General features: G+C 37.2%; 1 protein-coding gene across 1 annotated transcript in view; it reads left to right on the top strand.

Moving 5' to 3' along the window:
- The window catches only part of LOC134323464 (protein NLRC5-like), a 163,067-nt gene that overhangs the window by 140,845 nt on the left and 670 nt on the right, over positions 1-21,552 (top strand). The window contains exons 23-37 of the mRNA XM_063004990.1: positions 5,176-5,346; positions 6,356-6,532; positions 6,955-7,125; positions 7,345-7,521; positions 8,423-8,599; positions 8,699-8,869; positions 9,273-9,446; positions 9,588-9,764; positions 10,016-10,186; positions 15,963-16,136; positions 16,724-16,900; positions 17,322-17,492; positions 17,716-17,892; positions 18,633-18,809; positions 18,909-19,079. Of these exons, the coding sequence (XP_062861060.1) occupies positions 5,176-5,346; positions 6,356-6,532; positions 6,955-7,125; positions 7,345-7,521; positions 8,423-8,599; positions 8,699-8,869; positions 9,273-9,446; positions 9,588-9,764; positions 10,016-10,186; positions 15,963-16,136; positions 16,724-16,900; positions 17,322-17,492; positions 17,716-17,892; positions 18,633-18,809; positions 18,909-19,079 (2,613 nt within the window). The remainder of the gene's footprint in view (positions 1-5,175; positions 5,347-6,355; positions 6,533-6,954; positions 7,126-7,344; positions 7,522-8,422; positions 8,600-8,698; positions 8,870-9,272; positions 9,447-9,587; positions 9,765-10,015; positions 10,187-15,962; positions 16,137-16,723; positions 16,901-17,321; positions 17,493-17,715; positions 17,893-18,632; positions 18,810-18,908; positions 19,080-21,552) is intronic.

Raw genomic sequence — 21,552 nt, 5'->3', positions numbered from 1 at the left:
TAATTCAGTTTTTCATGTAAAATCTCTGTGCCTGTGATGCCAGGTTCTGGGGATATTGTTGATTTGGTGATTTATTGCCATTACCTCAAATAATCATTATAAATGAATAATTTAATGATTTTATAAAAGCTGTGAACTTTTGTTTGTTTTGTTTTAAGGAGGTGGAGACGATGATCATCGGGTTTGTAAAGCACGACCTGGAAATGTTCAAAAAATTTCTGAGAAAAGAAAACACCAACTATTACGGGACAAAGACGAAGGAGGAGGTGTTTAATCTGAGAGAGGACGTTCTTAATATGACGCTGTTTTATCTGAAGAAGATGAAACATGAGGATGTCGCTTCTGCTCTTCAGAGTAAGAATATACAATCCCCTCCACAATTACTGGCACCTCTTGAAGTTCTTAGAAACATAAAGTAATTGAAGCATTTTTGTGAGAGAAAGAACCCTGCAAAACCTGAGTGCTCATGGGAAGAAACACATCACACAGACAGTCAGACGAAGCTTCCACTTTACTGCAGTGGTGCCAATATTTTTTCTTTAATTTACTTTAATTAAAGGTTTGATTGTTTCTCATTTGTCAGAGTAGATAAGGCCAGTTTACCAAAGGTCTGAATTTCCCATAACCCTTTTACTTCATCTTTATCAGGGGTGCCAATAATTGTGGATGAGTCTGTAAATAACCCTTCACACATTTCATACACTGGCATGTTGTTTTCTCACCATAGTGGGAGGGATATTGGAAATTAAGGTTATCCAAACAGTTTAACTAACCAGTTCATCCTGGTCAGGGTTGATGTGGGTAAGGCACTGTGTGGGTACACTGGGAACATGGCAGGGAAATTAGCATTGAAAATGTTTTAGCATCTTAAATCAGCAGTGTTTTATATGAGCGTGAATGTTTGTTTACATTGATTTGGGACCATTGCGTCCACTGTAATCCTAGTCCCGCTGCAAATCAGTACCGTTTAACTAAAAACCTGATCAATATGATGGAACACTTCTGTTCTAGTAGGTGTGGTATATTACAGGTTGTCAGATTTATTGTTATTGTTATTATTAGAGTATAATTAATGTATATTTTCTTCTTATAATTGTTTGTTTAGATGAACTGACTGGATTTTACCAGCGTAAACTAAAATTAAGACTGAAAAAGAAGTATCAGCACGTGTGGGAAGGAATTTCTAAGAAAGGAGAGTCCACCATTTTAAATCAGATCTACACAGATCTCTACATCACTGAAGGTGGAGCTGGAACTATAAACCAGCAGCACGAGGTGAGACAAATCCAAAAGCAGAAAACCAGAGTAACAAAACAAGGAGAGTCCACCATTTTAAATCAGATCTACACGGATCTCTACATCACTGAAGGTGGAGCTGGAACTATAAACCAGGAGCACGAGGTGAGACAAATCCAAAAGCAGAAAAACAGCCTAACAAAGGAAGCGACTCAAATGCAGCAGGAGCAACAAATTGAATGTCAGAACATGTTTGAACCACTGCCTGGACAAGACAAGAACATCAGAACGGTGATGACACAGGGCGTGGCCGGCATTGGAAAATCCATTTGTGTGCAGAAGTTTGTTCTTGACTGGACTACAGAAAAATATCAGGACATCAGTTTCATGTTTCCTCTGCCTTTCAGAGAACTAAACTTGAAGAAAGAAAAGCGCAGTCTGATGGACGTCATCTCTGAGTTTTTCCCTGAAACTAAAGGACTGAGGTTCACAGACAGGTATAAAGTCATGTTCATCTTTGATGGACTTGATGAATGTCGACTCCCTTTGGCATTTCAGGAAAATAAGACACTGACAGACGCATCGATGCCAGCCACACTGGACGTTATACTAACCAGCCTCATCAAAGGAGACCTGCTTCCCTCAGCTCTGATCTGGATAACCACTCGACCTGCTGCAGCTGCTAGGATCCCTGCTGAATGTGTGGACCGGGTGGTGGAGGTCCGGGGCTTCAATGATCAACAGAAGGAGGAGTACTTCAGAAAAAGAATCAGTGATGAGAGCCTCGCCAACAATATCATCAAACACATTAAAGCATCTCGGAGTCTCTTCCTCATGTGTCACATTCCTGTCTTCTGCTGGATCTCAGCCACAGTTCTGGAGAAGATTTTGAAGGAAACAGAAGATGAAGAGACACCGAAGACGCTGACTGAGATGTACACCTGCTTTCTGATCTTCCAGACCATCCAGGGGAACCTGAAATATACAGAAAAAAACTCCTTGGATGTTCCATGGGAAAACGACGCCATTCTGGCACTGGGAAAGCTGGCATTTTATAACCTGGAAAAAAACAACCTGATTTTTTATGCAGAAGATCTAGAAGAGTGTGGAATTGATGTCAGTAAAATCTCTGCATACTCTGGCCTGTGCACTCAGGAAAGAAGCAGGTTTGCTGGTACAGTTTTTAGCTTTGTGCATCTGAGCATTCAGGAGTTTATCGCCTCTTTATATGCATACATGCGTCTCAGAAATGAAAATGTGAATGTTTTTGACCAAGAGTCGACATCAACAGAGAACCCTGAGGAGAAATCTATGGAACTGCTCAGGATTGCAGTGGACAAAGCTTTGGAGAGCAACAGTGGACACCTTGATCTTTTCCTTCGGTTCCTTTTGGGTCTCACAGTTGACTATAATCAGAAACTCATCCGAGGTCTGTTGAAGTCCAGTGGAAGAAGCTCTGACTGCCAGAAGTCCAGTGGAAGAAGCTCTGACAGCCAGAAAGAAATTGCTCAGTACATCAAGATAAAGTTTGATGAAAACCCATCTCCAGAGAGATCCATCAACCTGTTTTACTGTCTGAATGAGTTAAACGACGATACTTTAGTAAAAGAGATCCAAGACCGCTTAAGCTCAGGTCGTTTGTCTGAAGCTGAACTCTCACCTGCACAGTGGTCTGCTCTGGTCTTTGTGTTGCTGACATCAGAGGAAGATCTGGATGTTTTTGAGCTACAGAAGTTCGTAAGATCAGATGAATGCTTTAGGAGGCTGCTGCCGGTCGTCAAGGAGTCAAAAAGAGCTCTGTAAGTAAAACTGATTTATTTTAGCTTGTTTTTTCTACTGATGCTCATTTAGAGATTGACTGACATTTAAACTTGGACACGAGAAGTCACTCTATAGTCCAGACATTTCGAGTTAAAGCCACAAGTTGTAACTGCAGCCCTGTCTCTCCTAACAATCATACACTATCAGCCATGAGCTACAGAAAACTCACATGATTTAGGATGGGTATTTTGACCTGCTAAGCATGATTTGTAGTTTGTAAAGGCATTAGCAGGGCTCTAGAGTGCGACCTAATTTCTCAATGGTGCGACTAAAAAAAATCTCAGGTCGCACCGGTGCGACCAGGCGTCCGAGGGAACAAAAAAAAAAAACAGACACACATTAGGCCAATAACATGGTCTAAACCAATCAGAGATAGTGAAGGGCGGGACAATATTCTAGCGGTGATATGTGAGCGACGTTCAGCTCAGCCAATCAGAATGTAGCACCAGGTTTATACATGTGCGTTCGGACGTTCTGCAGTAAGTTTAGTTTTGTATATGAGACTCGCCGGATGTCCCCAGAATGGAAGTTCGGGTTCTGGAGCTCGGCGGTGTAAAGTGTTGTAACGCTCACTTAAGTCCTGACTAAACAGTTAAAGTGACTCGACCCTGTCGTGTGCCTTTATTCCCACACCTCCACCACCGCACAGCAAAAGACCCGTTACATCCCCACCGGACAGCGGCTAGGTGAGCCGACCCTCTACAGTAGCAAGGGGCTAATGCTAGCAATAAAGTGCGATGATAGCGAAAGTAAAAACACGACAATATTTTTGTTAAGTAAAATATAAAAATAACTAAAAGACCAAAATATATTAGAATACATGTAGTCAAAATACACAGTGAGTGCACAGCAAGCGATTTTGGGAATCTGTGTAAAAGATCCAGTAAAGCAGATAATATAATGCACTGCATTTAAGATTACACTCTAACACTCTAGAGCCCCATACACACACACACACACACACACACACACACACACACACACAAACACACACACAAACATATACAGTACATATAATTTTAAATACACACACACACATATAAATAGATATACACATACAGTACATACACATTTACTCTATTATTATTTTTTATCATTTTTATAAGTGTGCTATAATTAGTCTATAATACTATAATTAACTGTAAAGAGCATGGGACGACAGTGGCCGGCAATTTGTGACTGGTTCTAATACATTTCGAATTGAAAGGCTGAAAAAGCCCAATGCATCTATAAAACACATTACATGCCGAGATAAATGCACTGCCCGAGTGTCCCCCCCCCCCCCCCCCCCCCCCCCCCCCTCCCCACTGCCTTTCAGCGGCAGGCAGCAGCAAACAGATCATCAGACGAGGCCATGTTGACCAGATTGTTAGTTATTTACAAGTCAATATTGCCTGTATGGACAGTGATAAAAAAAAGTGAACCTGTAAAACTGCGGTGTTAAATGCGATGCGGTCGAAAATTTGGGTGCATCTAACTTTTGTGCTGGTGCACCTAAGAAGAAAAAGTTAGGCGCACCAGTGCAACCAGTGCAAAAAGTTAGAGAGCCCTGATTAGTCCTATCTGCTTTCTATGTCTCCTTTATCAGCACCAGTCTGGGAGGGTAAGAACTATCATTGTCTAGATTTGGGAGGAGGGGTAAAAGGCCAGAAATACTGGATTTTACATTGTAATGGGCCACATTTGCATATACATTGTAATGGTTTACATTGAATTGTAAACATTTTGCACATTTTTAGAGAGTTATGCAATTTATCAAATCAAGATTTACTGTATAGTTATGCTGTAAAGACACTGCAGAACAGAAGAACAGAAAACAGGGTAATATTATGGTTTGGTATTGAAACTATGAAGTAGTTTTATGGTGAATGACAAGAAACAACCCGCTGGTTAACTGGGTGAAAACTACCAACTATGGATATGAACAAGTTACTACAGAATTTGAGATTTTATGTAAAATAATAAAGGAATCATTAAGACAAAAGGGCCAAAAACACTAGACCCCTGACACTGATAAAAACTTTAATGAGGAATTACTGCAGAAATTCATTTTATATATTCAGTAATATATTTTAATCTGATGCTTGTAGATGATCAGATGTTCTGATGTATTTCCAGACTCAGTAGCTGTAACCTGACAGACAGAAGCTGCTCAGCTTTACTCACGATTCTTAATTCTGAATCCAACCTGACCGAGGTGGATCTGAGCAACAACAACCTGCAGGATTCAGGAGTAGAGCTGATATCTGCTGGACTGAAGAATCAGAACTGTAAACTGAAGATACTGAGGTAAACTGGAGATCTCTCTTTTATTAGGTACAGTTTAGCAGTCCAGCAGTGGCTGGAGGTTTCTGTAATATTGTAAATAAAACTAAAGTATAAAATAAAAACTGGAAGGAATTACAGCACTTTAAAAGTACTCCAAACCTCCAGACTGTTTAATTGTGCTTGACGGCACCTTTTAAAGAAACTGAATGAAGTCACTTAGCAGCATCTTACAGTGGTTTAGTATAAAACCTTCTCAACATCATGTAGCAATATCACAGGTTTTATTTTGCTGCTTTTATTATATTAAAAACACACAATTAAGCAGCATTAAGTTTTACACCCAGATTTTTAACTGTGGCTTTTATTTTTACAGAACAGTTTTCTTAAATAGAATTAATTTAGAACCTAACATTAGAACCTCTGTTTTATTTTTATGCCTTTAAAATTGTTTAAGATTTTGTCTAACCGAGCTGCTGAATCTGTCTGAGTTTTGTGGGTTAGTTTCTTAAACAACTTTCTGAACAATTTGCAACAAACCTAAGCTAAACCTTTGTGTTTTAAATTAAACTCATAACATTAATTCATTCATTGTCTTATCCGCTTATCCAATTAGGGTCGCGCACGGGGGTGAAGGTGGGGGGGGGGTGGGGGGGCGGTACACCCTGGACGGTACACCCTGGACGGTACACCAGTCCATCGCAGACTCAAAACAATATATATAAATAATATGAAAGTGCACAATATGTATGGAACTGCTTTTATATCCTCAGCTGAAATGTTTAATTAAGCATGAATAAAAAATCCACTTTCACACCTACAACAGTTCCCAAACTCAGTTCCCAAACCATTACAGAACATAGTGGTAAACACGTCCCTGTCTCAATTCCTATTGGAATTTCTTTCAGCCATCAAATTTAAAATAAGTGTAAGTAACATAAAAACTGCAAAAGTTTACAAATCACTGATATTTTTTTTTTCATTTCATCTACTGCCTCATGTTTCTGCATAATAAATGTTATTATTTCTGCAGATTATCAGATTGTGGTGTAAGAGAGGAAGGTTATGCTGCTCTGGCTGAAGCTCTGAGATCAAACCCATCATCAGAGCTGATGGAGCTGGATCTCAGAGGGAACCATCCTGGAGATTCAGGAGTAAAACCGCTGTATGAGTTACTAGAAGATCCGGACTGTAAACTGAAGACACTGAGGTGAATATTTGTAAACCTGAATCTGGGTGAATGTGTGAGTTGTGAGGAATTGTTGGTAGTGATGTGCTACATTTATTCAGGTCACACTTTTTATTACTTACATTTGTAATAAATATAATTAAAAGTTTTTATATGGGTCACTTTTTCTCTCTCTGAGCAAATGAGTAAAAATGTTTGTTTATTTAATTTATATTATTTAAACCTGCAGGTAGTTTTTAACCAACCAATTTATAGTTTATTTTACAAGTAAATGCAGTTATTGTAAAATATTGATGTTTTGTCACCAGAATTGATAAACCTGTTTATCTTATTATACATTTATAGTTTATTATTCATTTTTATAGCATGTATTTATTAACAATTTAAGAATAACATGGAACAATTCTGTCACAGTAAAATGTACTGATGTCTTTATTCCACAGGTTGTTGAGACCTGATGCAGAACCTGGTTTTGAATATCTGAGGAACATTGTGAATATAAACCCGTTACTGCAGAGAGAGCTGGATCTGAGAGAGAAGATACATGGAGATCCAGGAGTGAAGAAGCTCTCAGATCTACTGAAGGATCCACACTGCAGAACAACTAAACTCATGTATGTAGAATGATGGCTTTGGATTTTTACCTGATATGTTTATTAATAAGGTAAATCAGGTTATTTAAACTAGTTATTATAGGTGTGTACATTTATCTGGATGTAGATGGTTTTCTTTAAGTTATAGACACAAAAACATTTTTTCTATTAGTACAGTGCACACAGGAATCTAAACATTACTGAGGATTTAAAAGTTTGTCCACATCTTTTTCTCCACAGGTTGTGTAACTGCAGTATTACAGATGAAGGTTGTGCTGATCTGAAATCAGCGTTTTCTTTAAATCCATCACACCTAAAACATCTGGATCTGAGTGAAAATAGGAAACTAGGTAATTCAGGAGTACAGAAGCTCTGTGATCTACTGATTGATCAAAAATGCTTCCTGCAGAAACTGATGTGAGTATTTTAAACATTTCCTTTAACAGTATGTTGTACAGAACCTTTAGTTATAGATCTAATTTACCATAGTACATTTCATACATGATAAATGTAGATGTTTCACCTGATCTCACAGTACATCAGAAAACTAATCCAACTCAGCAAGCAACATCTGTTAATCAAAACTCCAACCTGTCAAAACCATTAAAATAACTGGAAATTAAGTCCAAGTCCAGTGGTGGTGTTCTGGTTATCAGGAAATGTCCCACTGCCATATTTACACTCACCAACCACTTTTTTAGGTTCATTTATCCTCCTCAAGTCTGCAAAGAGAATTCCTTCTAAAACCTCTCTATTGCATCAGGACTCTCTGTTAATGTTTAATCTTTTTAACCATTCTTTTGTGTTTTGGGTCGGTCATCCTGCTGGAGAACCTGTGATAATCACACTGTTTTGGCACTGAGTGGCATGTTGTCACAATTAAACAATTGTCTGTAGTAATAAGATTAAGTGATTAATTTGAATGAACAGGAGAATGTTTGAAAGAAGTGAGACATTTAAATCTACTTTACTTACTCTAAATTATTATAATGTATTTTTTAAAGTACTGAATTTTGTTTACTGCAGGACTGGTCACATTATGTTGTTACATTCAAATGTTGATTTCTTGATGAGGTTTCATTAAATTTCATTTAATTTTCAGATGGTAGGTTAGTGTAATACCAAGCAATACCGCTGCACCCAAGAAACAATACAGCACATTACAGCATTACAGCAATACATTTGCACTAAAATTTCCAATAGAGATAGAAATGATTTTACCTGCTTTTACATTTATTAATCACATTCAGAAGAACTCTCACCTACTGATACTCACACCTACATTTACATGCATTTAAATGTCACTGTGTTTCTGCAGATTATCAGATTGTGGTGTAAGAGAGGAAGGTTATGTTGCTCTGGCTGAAGCTCTGAGATCAAACCCATCATCAGAGCTGATGGAGCTGGATCTCAGAGAGAACGATCCTGGAGATTCTGGAGTAAAACCACTTTATGAGTTACTAGATCATCCAGAATCTAAACTGAAGACACTGAGGTGAGTTTTTATTCAGTCTCTTTTTTGTTTTTGTATAACTGTGTTAATAAAAATCTTTGGTGTTTATTTGTAACTTGTTTTATGTACATTTTTCTGCAGGTTGTTGGGAGCTGCTGCAGAAGAAGCTTTCACTGATCTGAAGAAGGTTGTGAGTATAAACCTGTTAGTAGAGAGAGAGCTGGATCTGAGTCAGAAGATACATGGAGATTCAGGAGTGAAGAAGCTCTCAGATCTACTGAAGGATCCACACTGCAGACCCACCACACTCAGGTGAGTGATCAGATAGCAGATACAATGTGATTATGTTCACATTACATCTATAAATATGTTAGTGTGGGGTATAAACATCTAGCAAAGTCGTTTCCTGCCTGTTTTGCGTCTGGATACTGAAGATTGTGTTTAATTGTTATAGTTTGTTTTATTAAAATAGATTTTTATATAAAAATGTAGAGTTGCTTGTACACTTTTTATTTTACACTTGTTGTTTGTTTAAAACATGTAGGTTATAAATGTAAAATTTAGTTATAAAATACAAAATACGTGCAGGATCTATCTGAAGAGATGGGTTAGGGCCATTTTACTTTACATTTACATCTTCACACCATCCAGGTTCATACTTACACCAAATAACTTCATACTTATTAAGAAGAATCTTTGTTTTTATTATTTGCAGCTTGAGGAACTGCAGCATTACAGATAAAAGTTGTACTGATCTGAAATCAGCTCTTGATGTAAATCCATCACACCTGAAAGATCTGGATCTGAGTAACAATCAACTAGGAGATTCAGGAGTGATTCAGATCTCTCATCTACTGAAGAATCCACAGTTCAAACTCCACAAACTCACGTTAGTATTTAATGTTTTATATAAATGACTAGATTATAAAAGTGCTGTGATATTTTATCTTCTTACAAAGTTATTATTTATAAAAGTAAAATATGATCCAGCAGCAAATTTAAATAATTAAATATTTTCTTATTTCTGCAGATTATCAGATTGTGGTGTAAGAGAGGAAGGTTATGCTGCTCTGGCTGAAGCTCTGAGATCAAACCCATCATCAGAGCTGATGGAGCTGGATCTCAGAGGGAACAATCCTGGAGATTCAGGAGTAAAACTGCTTGATGATTTACTACAGAATAAAAAATCTAAACTGACCACTCTGAGGTAAAGATCTTTTCTAGTATTATGATGTAATGACTACATTTAGAGTAATAAGTTATAAAAGAATTTCATATCATGATGATTCCTGCCAGACTTTTGGTTCTACAGCTTCAGGTCCATCCTTGGATATTAGTAACTTGAATATTTCTGTTTGAAAAGTATCTAATCAGTTGTTATTGTTGATTTCTTCACTCCTGCCTCACAGATCCACTGTGGGTTTTGATTCTGAATCGGTGGTTCTTCTCTTTCTGCAGGTTGTTGGGTGCTGCTGCAGAAGAAGCTTTCAATGATCTGAAGAAGGTTGTGAGTATAAACCTGTTAGTAGAGAGGAAGTTTGATCTGAGTCAGAAGATACATGAAGATTCAGGAGTGAAGAAGCTCTCAGATCTACTGAAGGATCCACACTGCAGACCCACCACACTCAGGTGAGCTATTATACAGTCTTTCATTTAAATGGTGAATTTACTGACTTTTTTTTATTGTTTTCACAACAAGAGCATGATCATCATCATTTCAGTGTAAGAGCAAGTTTGCAGCAATCACAATTATATGGTCACACTGTTGTGTAAATGTAATTAGAAAGGTAATTAATTGTTGGGTTCTTTTGTACTTAGTAGTCTGGGAGGTTGAGTAATACTGTGCAGGAGATCAGCTCAGAAAGAAACTAAGACCAAGTCAAAAGCAGAGACTGATCTCATCTCCATTCAGGAAGACAGTATTAATATAGCAGCTACTGTGGCAACTTACACACACTCTTATTACTCAGTTTAAAGAAGAAATGATCTTTTGATGTATAATATTATGGGTTACTGAGCACTTAATATTCTTTAAAATAAGTCATTGTATACATTAAATGATCCAGCAGCCTACAATGGCTAAATAGCTAATAATACAACAATACAACATGACTTATGCCAAGTTCACACTACACGACTTTCTGATTTGTCGGGTCGCTGTACAGTTCACACTACACGACTGAATCTTTTGCACTCACAGGGCTCTAGAGTGCGACCTAATTTCTCAGTGGTGCGACTAAAAAAAATCTGAGGTCGCACCGGTGCGACCAGGCGTCCGAGGGAACAAAAAAAACAACAGACACACATTAGGCCAATAACATGGTCTAAACCAATCAGAGATAGTGAAGGGCGGGACAATATTCTAGTGGTGATATGTGAGCGACGTTCAGCTCAGCCAATCAGAATGCAGCACCAGGTTTATACATGTGCGTTCGGATGTTCTGCAGTAAGTTTAGTTTTGTATATGAGTCTCGCCGGATGTCCCCAGAATGGAAGTTCGGGTTCTGGAGCTCGGCGGTGTAAAGTGTTGTAACGCTCACTTAAGTCCTGACTAAACAGTTAAAGTGACTCGACCCTGTCGTGTGCCTTTATTCCCTCACCTCCACCACCGCACAGCAAAAGACCCGTTACATCCCTATGGAGCTAATTTAGTGCCAAAACTTCGCAAATAAACAGAACGTATTCTGTAAATATGATACGACTTGCAAACAAACACAACACGATCTACAAATAAAAAACACTATTTGTAAACAAACACAACACGATCTACAAATAAAAAACACTATTTGTAAACAAACACAACACGATCTACAAATAAAAAACACTATTTGTAAACAAACACAACACGATCTACAAATAAAAAACACTATTTGTAAACAAACACAACACGATCTACAAATAAAAAACACTATTTGTAAACAAACACAACACGATCTACAAATAAAAAACACTATTTGTAAACAAACACAACACGATCTACAAATAAAAAACACGACTATCTAACGCACACAATGTGATTTACAAATACAAAACGCCACTGTTGCAAATGCATATGTGACTTTCAAATAAATGCACAGCTGTTTTCTAACACACTGCACTCCACACACAAATAGAACACGTTTTACAAATACAAACGCTGTTCCGCAAATGCCGTTCGTGAATCACGTGACTTTTGGCGCGGTTCTGGCGCTTGTGTCACTTTTGTCAGATTTTCTCACAAATACATCCCGACTCGTACAAATGCATCACACCTGAGCAGTAGGGCCGCTGTGGTACACGTTACAACATGTGAATGAGCGAGAAGAAGCCACTGTTCATTTATCCTACCGATCATTTATCTATAATTCTGTGCTACTTTTGCCTGCTTTATTTCTGCTAGCGGTTAGTTAGTTTTAATTTTTCATACAACTAGGGAAGCCGATCGTTTTTAAATAGCTATCTGTGACCTTAACATTACGGAACATTGCAGTTAGGTAGAAGGTTGGGTCTAATAAAGTTCATTACTGACTAAATGTGTTGAGCATTTTTTACGTTATCTTGTACTTAACTGTTTTTATAAGTAAAAAATTTTTTGTTGCTGCTCCCTTGCCAGTTCTGTTCTAATTATTTTTCCTTATTCCATGTTCTATCTATCTGTCTGTCTATCTATTTCTCTATGTCTCTCTCTCTCTCTCTCTCTCTCTCTCTCTCTCTCTCTCTCTCTCTCTCTCACTATATATCTATATATATATATAGTTTAAGTTATTATGTCCACATTGAAACTGTGACAGTGTGGCCAAATATTTTAGCTGTGTTTATGGTCTTATTTAAGTCTAATTTACTATAAAATATGTTTAAGATTATCATGATGTTGAAAAAACAGTAACACTTGTTGACCCAGTCAGGAATGAAGAACATAGCAAGCGGAAAAATAGCTAGAATTTTGCTAAAATATAGTTGCTAAACTATGCCTATGTGTTCATGAATTAATATGAATTCTTGTAAAGATAAGGGAATCTTATGACAGCAGGGCTGAGTGGTAATTTAGGACAATGCAGAGAATTTAGCGTGTTTAGAGTGTTACCCGTGTGACCTCTGCAGTAGATGGGTACATTTTAATGTGCAGAATGTACACCCAAACTACATATGTTAAAATGTAGACACGTCCTCCAGAGACTCAGGATGTGTTGTTGTTAATAAATCAGTAAATGGACGGGAATGTATTGACATGCGTGGGTTTCCTCCTGGAGCTTCCGTTTCCTCCTACAGTCCAAAGACATGAAAGCGAGGTGAACTGGAGACACTAAATTGTCCATGACTGTGTTTGATATTAAACTTGTAAACTGTTAAACCTCGTGTAATGAGTAACTATCGTTCCTGTCATTAATGTAACCAAAGTTTAAAACATGATGGTAAAATCCTAATAAATAAATAAACTTGAGATATACTGTATGACTGAGATACAGATCAGTGGCTCTATCGAGATGCGCAACCTATAGTATAAAATAATCATTCATTCAAAAAGGCAAAGCGCTTCATCCACCTAAGCTGCGTCCGGAATCGCATACTTACAGAGTATGTACTAGATTGGAAAAAGTATGCACTACTCTGCCAGTAAAAAAGTACATACTTCCAGTACAGAAGTATGCAGTATGCACACAACACCGCTACGCACTACATCCGCCATCTTTCCAACGTCAAGTGATGACGTGGGACGTGATGACGTAATATCACCATGGTTACAGACTCATTACAAACCCCACTCACCAAACTATTGGATATTTATCGTGTTTTTGTTATTAATTCATCTTTAAAATGTTTTATTTTATTTATCTTACTTACACTTGTAAACAGAGGACCGCTATCTTTCTTGTTTCTTATTACGCTTCGAACGCCTACGCAGCTCCAGTTGCATTATGGGATACATTAACGGACCGCAAGCGTGCATCGCTTGCATACTCAAACATGGCTGCCCAATAAGTAGGTCATCCGGGTACTTCTCGCGTACCTCTTTATTTATACTATGTATTCGGACATACTAACCGCTCTCGCGTCCTCATTTCGCGTACTATTGAGTATGGAAGTATGCGATTCCGGACGCAGCCCTAGACTCAAGCCGACTGGAGTGGCTTCTTCTCGCTCATTCACATGTTGTAACGTGTACCACAGCGGCCCCTACTGCTCAGGTGTGATGCATTTGTACGAGTCGGGATGCATTTGTGAGAAAATCTGACAAGTGACACAAGCGCCAGAACCGCGCCAAAAGTCACGTGATTCACGAACGGCATTTGTGGAACAGCGCTTGTATTTGTAAAACGTGTTCTATTTGTGTGTGGAGTGCAGTGTGTTAGAAAACAGCTGTGCATTTATTTGAAAGTCACATATGCATTTGCAACAGTGGCGTTTTGTATTTGTAAATCACATTGTGTGCGTTAGATAGTCATGTTTTTTATTTGTAGATCGTGTTGTGTTTGTTTACAAGTCGTATCATATTTACAGAATACGTTCTGTTTATTTGCGAAGTTTTGGCACTAAATTAGCTCCATACATCCCCACCAGACAGCGGCTAGGTGAGCCGACCCTCTACAGTAGCAAGTGGCTAATGCTAGCGATAAAGTGCGACGATAGCGAAAGTAAAAACACGACAATATTTTCGTTAAGTAAAATATAAAAATAACTAAAAGACCATAATATATTAGAATACATGTAGTCAAAATACACAGTGAGTGCACCGCAAGCGATTTTGGGAATCTGTGTAAAAGATCCAGTAAAGCAGATAATATAATGCACTGCATTTAAGATTACATTATAAAACAGATAGTTCCGGTCCTAAAATCTGATTGGCTGAGCCGCGTTCGAAGCCGGTGTAAAATCCCCGATAAACGCACACCTAGGACCACCACCATTCCATATTAATACGCCACTGAATAGAAAAAATAAATGTTATTTTCGCCCTCATGTTGCCTAGCAACACTGTTAATCGAACTCCCTGGGGTCGCGGAAGAATGCTTTATTGTAAGTTTATACACAATAAATACATTTATGAATTCAACATTGTTGTATTTATTGTATTTTATGTTGACCGCCGTTTTATTAAAGCAATAAGAAAAAAAGTTAGGCGCACCAGTGCAACCAGTGCAAAATGTTAGTCTAGAGCCCTGCACTCAGGAGTCTTTCAGTTGGTGTATATTACACACTACACGACTGATGGGTGATGGGGGGTTTCACACTACACCATCTATCACCAACTGGAATTACAGGCGACCTTCTCTGCTCTCCCCCCCTTTTTTTTTTTTTTTTTTTTTTTTTTTTTTTTTTTACAAAAACACACGTGAGAAGTGACGAGGAGTTTAATGATACCACGTCCAAAATACACATCAACAAGTAGCGAGAGATCAAAGTGTTTGTGCACTGATGTGCAGCGTAAAATCAAGGAGTAAAAATAAATGAATCTGAGTGGATTTGGCAACATGAACAGTATGGATTGTTCTATAGTAAGTTTGAGGTTAATTAATAATTTTGCAATGCAGCGTGGGTATTATGTTTTGTAGAGGATGATCAAGTCAGAAATACTGTAAAACGTGTGAGTGCTGGTGTATTCTCATATAAACTATATTATCCCCCTGTCCCACCTGTTTCCTCTTCTGCATTTCCCCTCACACAGTATCTTGCGTTCTCATTGGCTGTTCGACATGTCACTCATTCTCAGTCGTACATCTCAGATCAGATATCTGACCTGCTACAAAACTCAATCCAGTCGCCGAGCGCTCGGCGAGCCGGTCGGATCGAGTTGTTGGGTAGTTCACACTTAGCGATTGAGAGCCGAGTTTTGATCGCCGAGTTGCTACCAAGCTGGAAAATCTAGCGCCGACCAGTCGCCGAGCGAAAATCAGGGCAAAAATCGTGTAGTGTGAACCAGGCATTACCTGAACTGAGATTGCTGCATTCTCCACCATTTGTTAGAACATCAGGTTCTTTTAAGGATAAATCTTGCTGCTCAGATCTTCTACTCCAGTGTTATTTGGACCTGTTATTATTATTTGCACCTGCACTTTACACAACAGTCATACATATACAGTCATGTGAAAAAGTTAGGACACCCCATGAAAACCTTTGTTTTTTTGAACATATGAACATTTGAGCTTCATTTAAACAGTACTGAGAGATGGAGCTTATATCATTAAACAAATAAAAATGAAAAAATACTTTTTAAACACAACAAAAATAGAAATTTATTGTGAGGAAAAAGTCAGGACACCCTGTGTGTATAGTTATTTAGCAGCGTCTTTATATAGTTATAGTTACAGTTGTATAGTCCATTTACATATCTTTTATTATATTACTGCAGGAATTACAGGAAACTGAACATAACTGATCAATCCACTTATTTAGTTTCACACTTTCTTCTGCTTGATTGTATTTTCAGACTCAGTCAGTGTAATCTGACAGATGAAGGATGTTCAGCTCTGTTCCAAGTTCTATCATCAGATTCCTCCACTGTGAGAGAACTCGACCTGAGTAACAATCAGATTCAGGATTCAGGAGTCAGACTCATTTCTGATCTACTCAACAATCCAAACTGTAAACTACACACTGTGGGGTAAGTCTGAATTAAACACCTCCCCACAGAGCCCAACTCCACATAAACATTTATTTATCTGACAAAGGTACAAAAAAACTGCCCCTGTTTTTTCTGACCAACTTTATTGTGCTTCCTAAATTTGAACAAATTTAGAATTTGATGCCTGCAATGTACTCAGATAGTTGGGACAGAGGTAAAATATAAAAAAAAAGTTTTTAAAATATTTAATTTACACAATTTTGGAAACATTCCACAATTAGCTGGTGAACAGGTAACAGGTGAGGAAATCACGATTGGGTATAAAAATATTCACTTAGTTCAGAAACATTTTACATTTGTCAGTGTAGGATGGTAAATAATTGTGAAAAAGTTCAAGCAATCTGGAGAAACCTCAATTTATTTAGAGCAAAACAGGAAACACTATTAAATAAGTCTTAATTTTGATTCATCATATCAAGCCATCAAATTTAAAATAAGCGTAAGATAATAAGATAAGATAATAAGGCAAAAGACAAGTTTACAAATCCCTGATATATATATATATATATTTTTTCATTTCATCTACTGCCTCATGTTTTTGCATAATACATTTCTTATTTCTGCAGGTTATCAGATTGTGGTGTAAGAGAGGAAGGTTATGCTGCTCTGGCTGAAGCTCTGAGATCAAACCTATCATCAGAGCTGATGGAGCTGGATCTCAGAGGGAATGATCCTGGAGATTCAGGAGTAAAACCGCTGTATGAGTTACTAGAAGATCCGGACTGTAAACTGAAGACACTGAGGTGAATATTTGTAAACCTGAATCTGGGTGAATGTGTGTGTTGTGAGGAATTGTTGGTAGTGATGTGCTACATTTATTCAGGTCACACTTTTTAATAATTACAGTTTTAATAAATATAATTTAAAGTTTTTATATGGGTCACTTTATTCTCTCTAAGCAAATGAGTAAAAATGCTTGTTTATTTAATTTATATTATTTAAACCTGCAGCTAGTTTTTAACCAACCAATTTATAGTTTATTTTACAAGTAAATGCAGTTATTGTAAAATATTGATGTTTTGTCACCAGAATTGATAAACCTGTTTATCTTATTATACATTTATAGTTTATTATTCATTTTTATAGCATGTATTTATTAACAATTTAAGAATAACATGGAACAATTCTGTCACAGTAAAATGTACTGATGTCTTTATTCCACAGGTTGTTGAGACCTGATGCAGAACCTGGTTTTGAATATCTGAGGAACATTGTGAATATAAACCCGTTACTACAGAGAGAGCTGGATCTGAGAGAGAAGATACATGGAGATCCAGGAGTGAAGAAGCTCTCAGATCTACTGAAGGATCCACACTGCAGAACAACTAAACTCATGTATGTAGAATGATGGCTTTGGATTTTTACCTGATATGTTTATTAAAAAGGTAAATCAGGTTATTTAAACTAGTTATTATAGGTGTGTACATTTATCTGGATGTAGATGGTTTTCTTTAAGTTATAGACACACACAAAAACATTTTTTCTATTAGTACAGTGCACACAGGAATCTAAACATTACTGAGGATTTAAAAGTTTGTCCACATCTTTTTCTCCACAGGTTGTGTAACTGCAGTATTACAGATGAAGGTTGTGCTGATCTGAAATCAGCGTTTTCTTTAAATCCATCACACCCAAAACATCTGGATCTGAGTGAAAATAGGAAACTAGGTAATTCAGGAGTACAGAAGCTCTGTGATCTGCTGATTGATCAAAAATGCTTCCTGCAGAAACTGATGTGAGTATTTTAAACATTTCCTTTAACAGTATGTTGTACAGAACCTTTAGTTATAGATCTCATTTACCATAGTACATTTACCATAGTACATTTCATACATGATAAATGTAGATGTTTCACCTGATCTTACAGTACATCAGAAAACAAATCCAACTCAGCAAGCAACATCTGTTAATCAAAACTCCTCCCAACCTCGTGTTCAGGTTATCAGGAAATGTCCCACTGCCATATTTACATTCACCGACCATTTTATTAGGTTCATTTATCCTCTATCCTCCTCAAGTCTGCAAAGAGAGTTCTTTCCAAAAGTTCTGTATTGCATCAGGTCTCTCTGTCATTTTTTTTATTTTTTATCTTTTTAACCATTCTTTTGTGTTTTGGGTCACTCATCCTGCTGGAGAACCTGTGATAATCACACTGTAGAAACAATCGTCTGTAGTAATAAGATTAAGTGATTGATTAGAATGAACAGGAGAATGTTTGAAAGAAGTGAGACATTTAAATCCACTTTTCATTAAATTTCATTTTATTTTCAGATGGTAGGTTAGTGTAATAGGCCGCTGCACCCAAGCAACAATAAAAACATCACAGCACTAAAACTTGCACTAATATTTCCTATAGAGATAGAAATGATCTTACTTGCTTTTATCTACATTTATTAATCACATTCAGAAGAACTCTCACCTACTGATACTCACATCTACATTTACATGCATTTAAATCTCACTGTGTTTCTGCAGATTATCAGATTGTGGTGTAAGAGAGGAAGGTTATGCTGCTCTGGCTGAAGCTCTGAGATCAAACCCATCATCAGAGCTGATGGAGCTGGATCTCAGAGGGAACCATCCTGGAGATTCAGGAGTAAAACCGCTCTATGAGTTAATAGATCATCCAAAATCTAAACTGAAGACACTGAGGTGAGTGTTAATCCAGTCAATTTTTAGTTTTTGTATAACTGTGTTAATAAAAATATTTGGTGTTTATTTGTAACTTGTTTTATGTACATTTTTCTGCAGGTTGTTGGGAGCTGATGCAGAAGAAGCTTTCACTGATCTGAAGAAGGTTGTGAGTATAAACCTGTTAGTAGAGAGAGAGCTGGATCTGAGTCAGAAGATACATGGAGATTCAGGAGTGAAGAAGCTCTCAGAGATACTGAAGGATCCACACTGCAGACCCACCACACTCAGGTGAGTGATCAGATAGCAGATACAATGTGATTATGTTCACATTAAATCTATAAATATGTTAGTGTGGGGTATAAACATCTAGCAAAGTCGTTTACTGCCTGTTTTGCATCTGGATACTGAAGATTGTTTATATCTGTTATAGTTTGTTGTATAAAAATAATAGATTTTGATATAAGAATGTAGAGTTTCTCTCTTTACCAATTTCTTTTTTTTTGAAACTCACATTTTTATTGAACTTTTTACTTACATACATACACACTTAAAGAACGTACAGTATGTGGCAAACAGAAATTGAAAAACAAAAACATATCAGACATGGTTACAGGTATCCTTTATCAAAATACAAATACATAGAGGTAAATCAGTCAATCCTTAAGCATCATTTACTGTGTCATATTGTGTCCATTTTTCCCATTTATTCACAAAGACATTTTCTCTTAGTCTAAGCCGATAGGTCATTTTCTCCATAGTATATACCTCTCTTATGATCTTTAGCCACTGGGTTATAGTGGGAGGTTCAGTTTTACACCAGTTTCTTGTTATTGCTTTTTTACATGTGATCAATAATATTTTGGTTAAGTATCTATCTTTTTCTGAGACATAATCATTTAAATTTCCAAGATACATAACTTTACATTCCTTGGGTATTACATATCCTAGAATGTCTTTCATTACATTATTTACATTTCCCCAGAATGTGTTAAGTTTATGACATTTCCAAAATATGTGTGCATGGTTTGCTTCTCTCTCTCCGCATAAGCGCCAACATGTGTGTTTTGAACCAGTTTGTTTACTCTTTAATTTAGGTGTGATAAAGTAACGGGTCAGGTTATTCCATCCGAATTCCCTCCATGTTCTCCAGTTTGTAGTTGTGTGTTGTGTCTCACACATATCGTGCCATTCATCCAGAGTAATGTTAATGTTCAGCTCCCTCTCCCACTTCTCCTTTATGTACAGAGTAGAGGCAGCTTCTGAGTGTCCTAGACTTCGGTACAGCACTGAGACTGCCTTGAGTTTAGTTCCATTGTATGTCCTGATCATCACATCAGTTATACCATTCAAGGTTTTCACTGTTTGTATTTCCTTAGTAAAATAATCCCTTAACTGCAGGTATCTAAAATGGTCTCCATTTTCCAATCCATACCGTGTTTTTAGTTCCTGAAAGTTCTTTACATTCCCATTCTCTATCAAAGTGCACATAGCTGTAAGCCCTTTTCTAGCCCAGTTTCTAAAGTTGTGATCATTTAAGCCTGGCTTAAATCTGTCATCATATGCAAACCAACTCAACTATTTTAAATCTTTTTCTAATTTGTGGTGTTTGACAAGATCAAACCAGATACTCAATGTGTGCAAAGTTATTGGATCAATCGTGTCTTGTAGTGACATCTTTAGTTTAGCATTGCCAATCAGTACCTGGGTTGGAATGTCTGTTACCGCTCTCTCAATATCTTTCCACTTTGCACTATAGTCCTCATCACACCACTTGACTATTGGTCTGAGCTGTGCTGCATGATAATAGTATTTTAAATTAGGGAGTGCCATACCTCCTTTGTCTTTTTCTAATTGTGGTGTACAATATCTTATTCGTGGTTTTTTCCCATCCCATATGAATCTAGAAATCATTTTATCCCAGGTTTTGAACTTTTCTTGTGGAATCCTAATAGGTAATGACTGGAAAAAATATAGTAGTCTAGGGAAGATGTTTATTTTAATTACTTCAATTCTTGAGTTAAAATCTAATGGTAGGGTCGACCATCTTTCTATATCTTTACTAATCTGGAGATGGATTTGATCATAATTTGCTTTATAGAGATGAGCTAATTGTTTTGTCAGGGTCACACCAAGATATTTAATAGTTTTTGATTGCCATTTTAATTTATAAGTTTTCATGATTTGTGTGGATGGAGTATAATAAAAGGTCAAAATCTGTGTCTTATTCACATTTATTTTGTATCCTGAGTGTTCACTGAATTTATTTATAAGATGCATCAGCTGAGTAAAAGTTGTATTGGGGCTGTCCAGGTATATCATGATATCATCCGCAAATAGGCTTATTATATGTTCTTGTCCATTAATATTAATTCCGTTTATTTCCTCACTTTGTCTGATCGCCTGTGCCAATGGCTCAATATATATAGCAAAAAGGAGCGGGGACAAGCAGCATCCCTGTCGGCGTCCCTCTTCCCAACGTTATTCTCTCTGTTAGGCTCCCATTAGCTTTTATTCTGGCTGTAGGATTTTGATAGATAGTTTTAATACAATTAATTGAGTCTTTATCGAATCCAAATCGTTCTAGTACTAAATACAAAAAGGTCCAATTTACACTGTCGAAGGCTTTTTCAGCATCAAGACTTAGCAATGCAGCACTTTGTTTATTAGTCTGTATTGTGTTAATTATCTGGATGGTCCTCCTAATGCTGTCTTGTGTTTGGCGTCCTATAATAAAACCGGTTTGATCCTCATCTATTAGGTC

This window comes from Trichomycterus rosablanca, chromosome 11, assembly GCF_030014385.1.
Source record: "Trichomycterus rosablanca isolate fTriRos1 chromosome 11, fTriRos1.hap1, whole genome shotgun sequence".
In the NCBI taxonomy this organism is placed as follows: Eukaryota; Metazoa; Chordata; class Actinopteri; order Siluriformes; family Trichomycteridae; genus Trichomycterus; species Trichomycterus rosablanca.
Note: the sequence above shows the minus strand (reverse complement) of the source record. Positions and strands in the feature narration are given on the sequence as shown.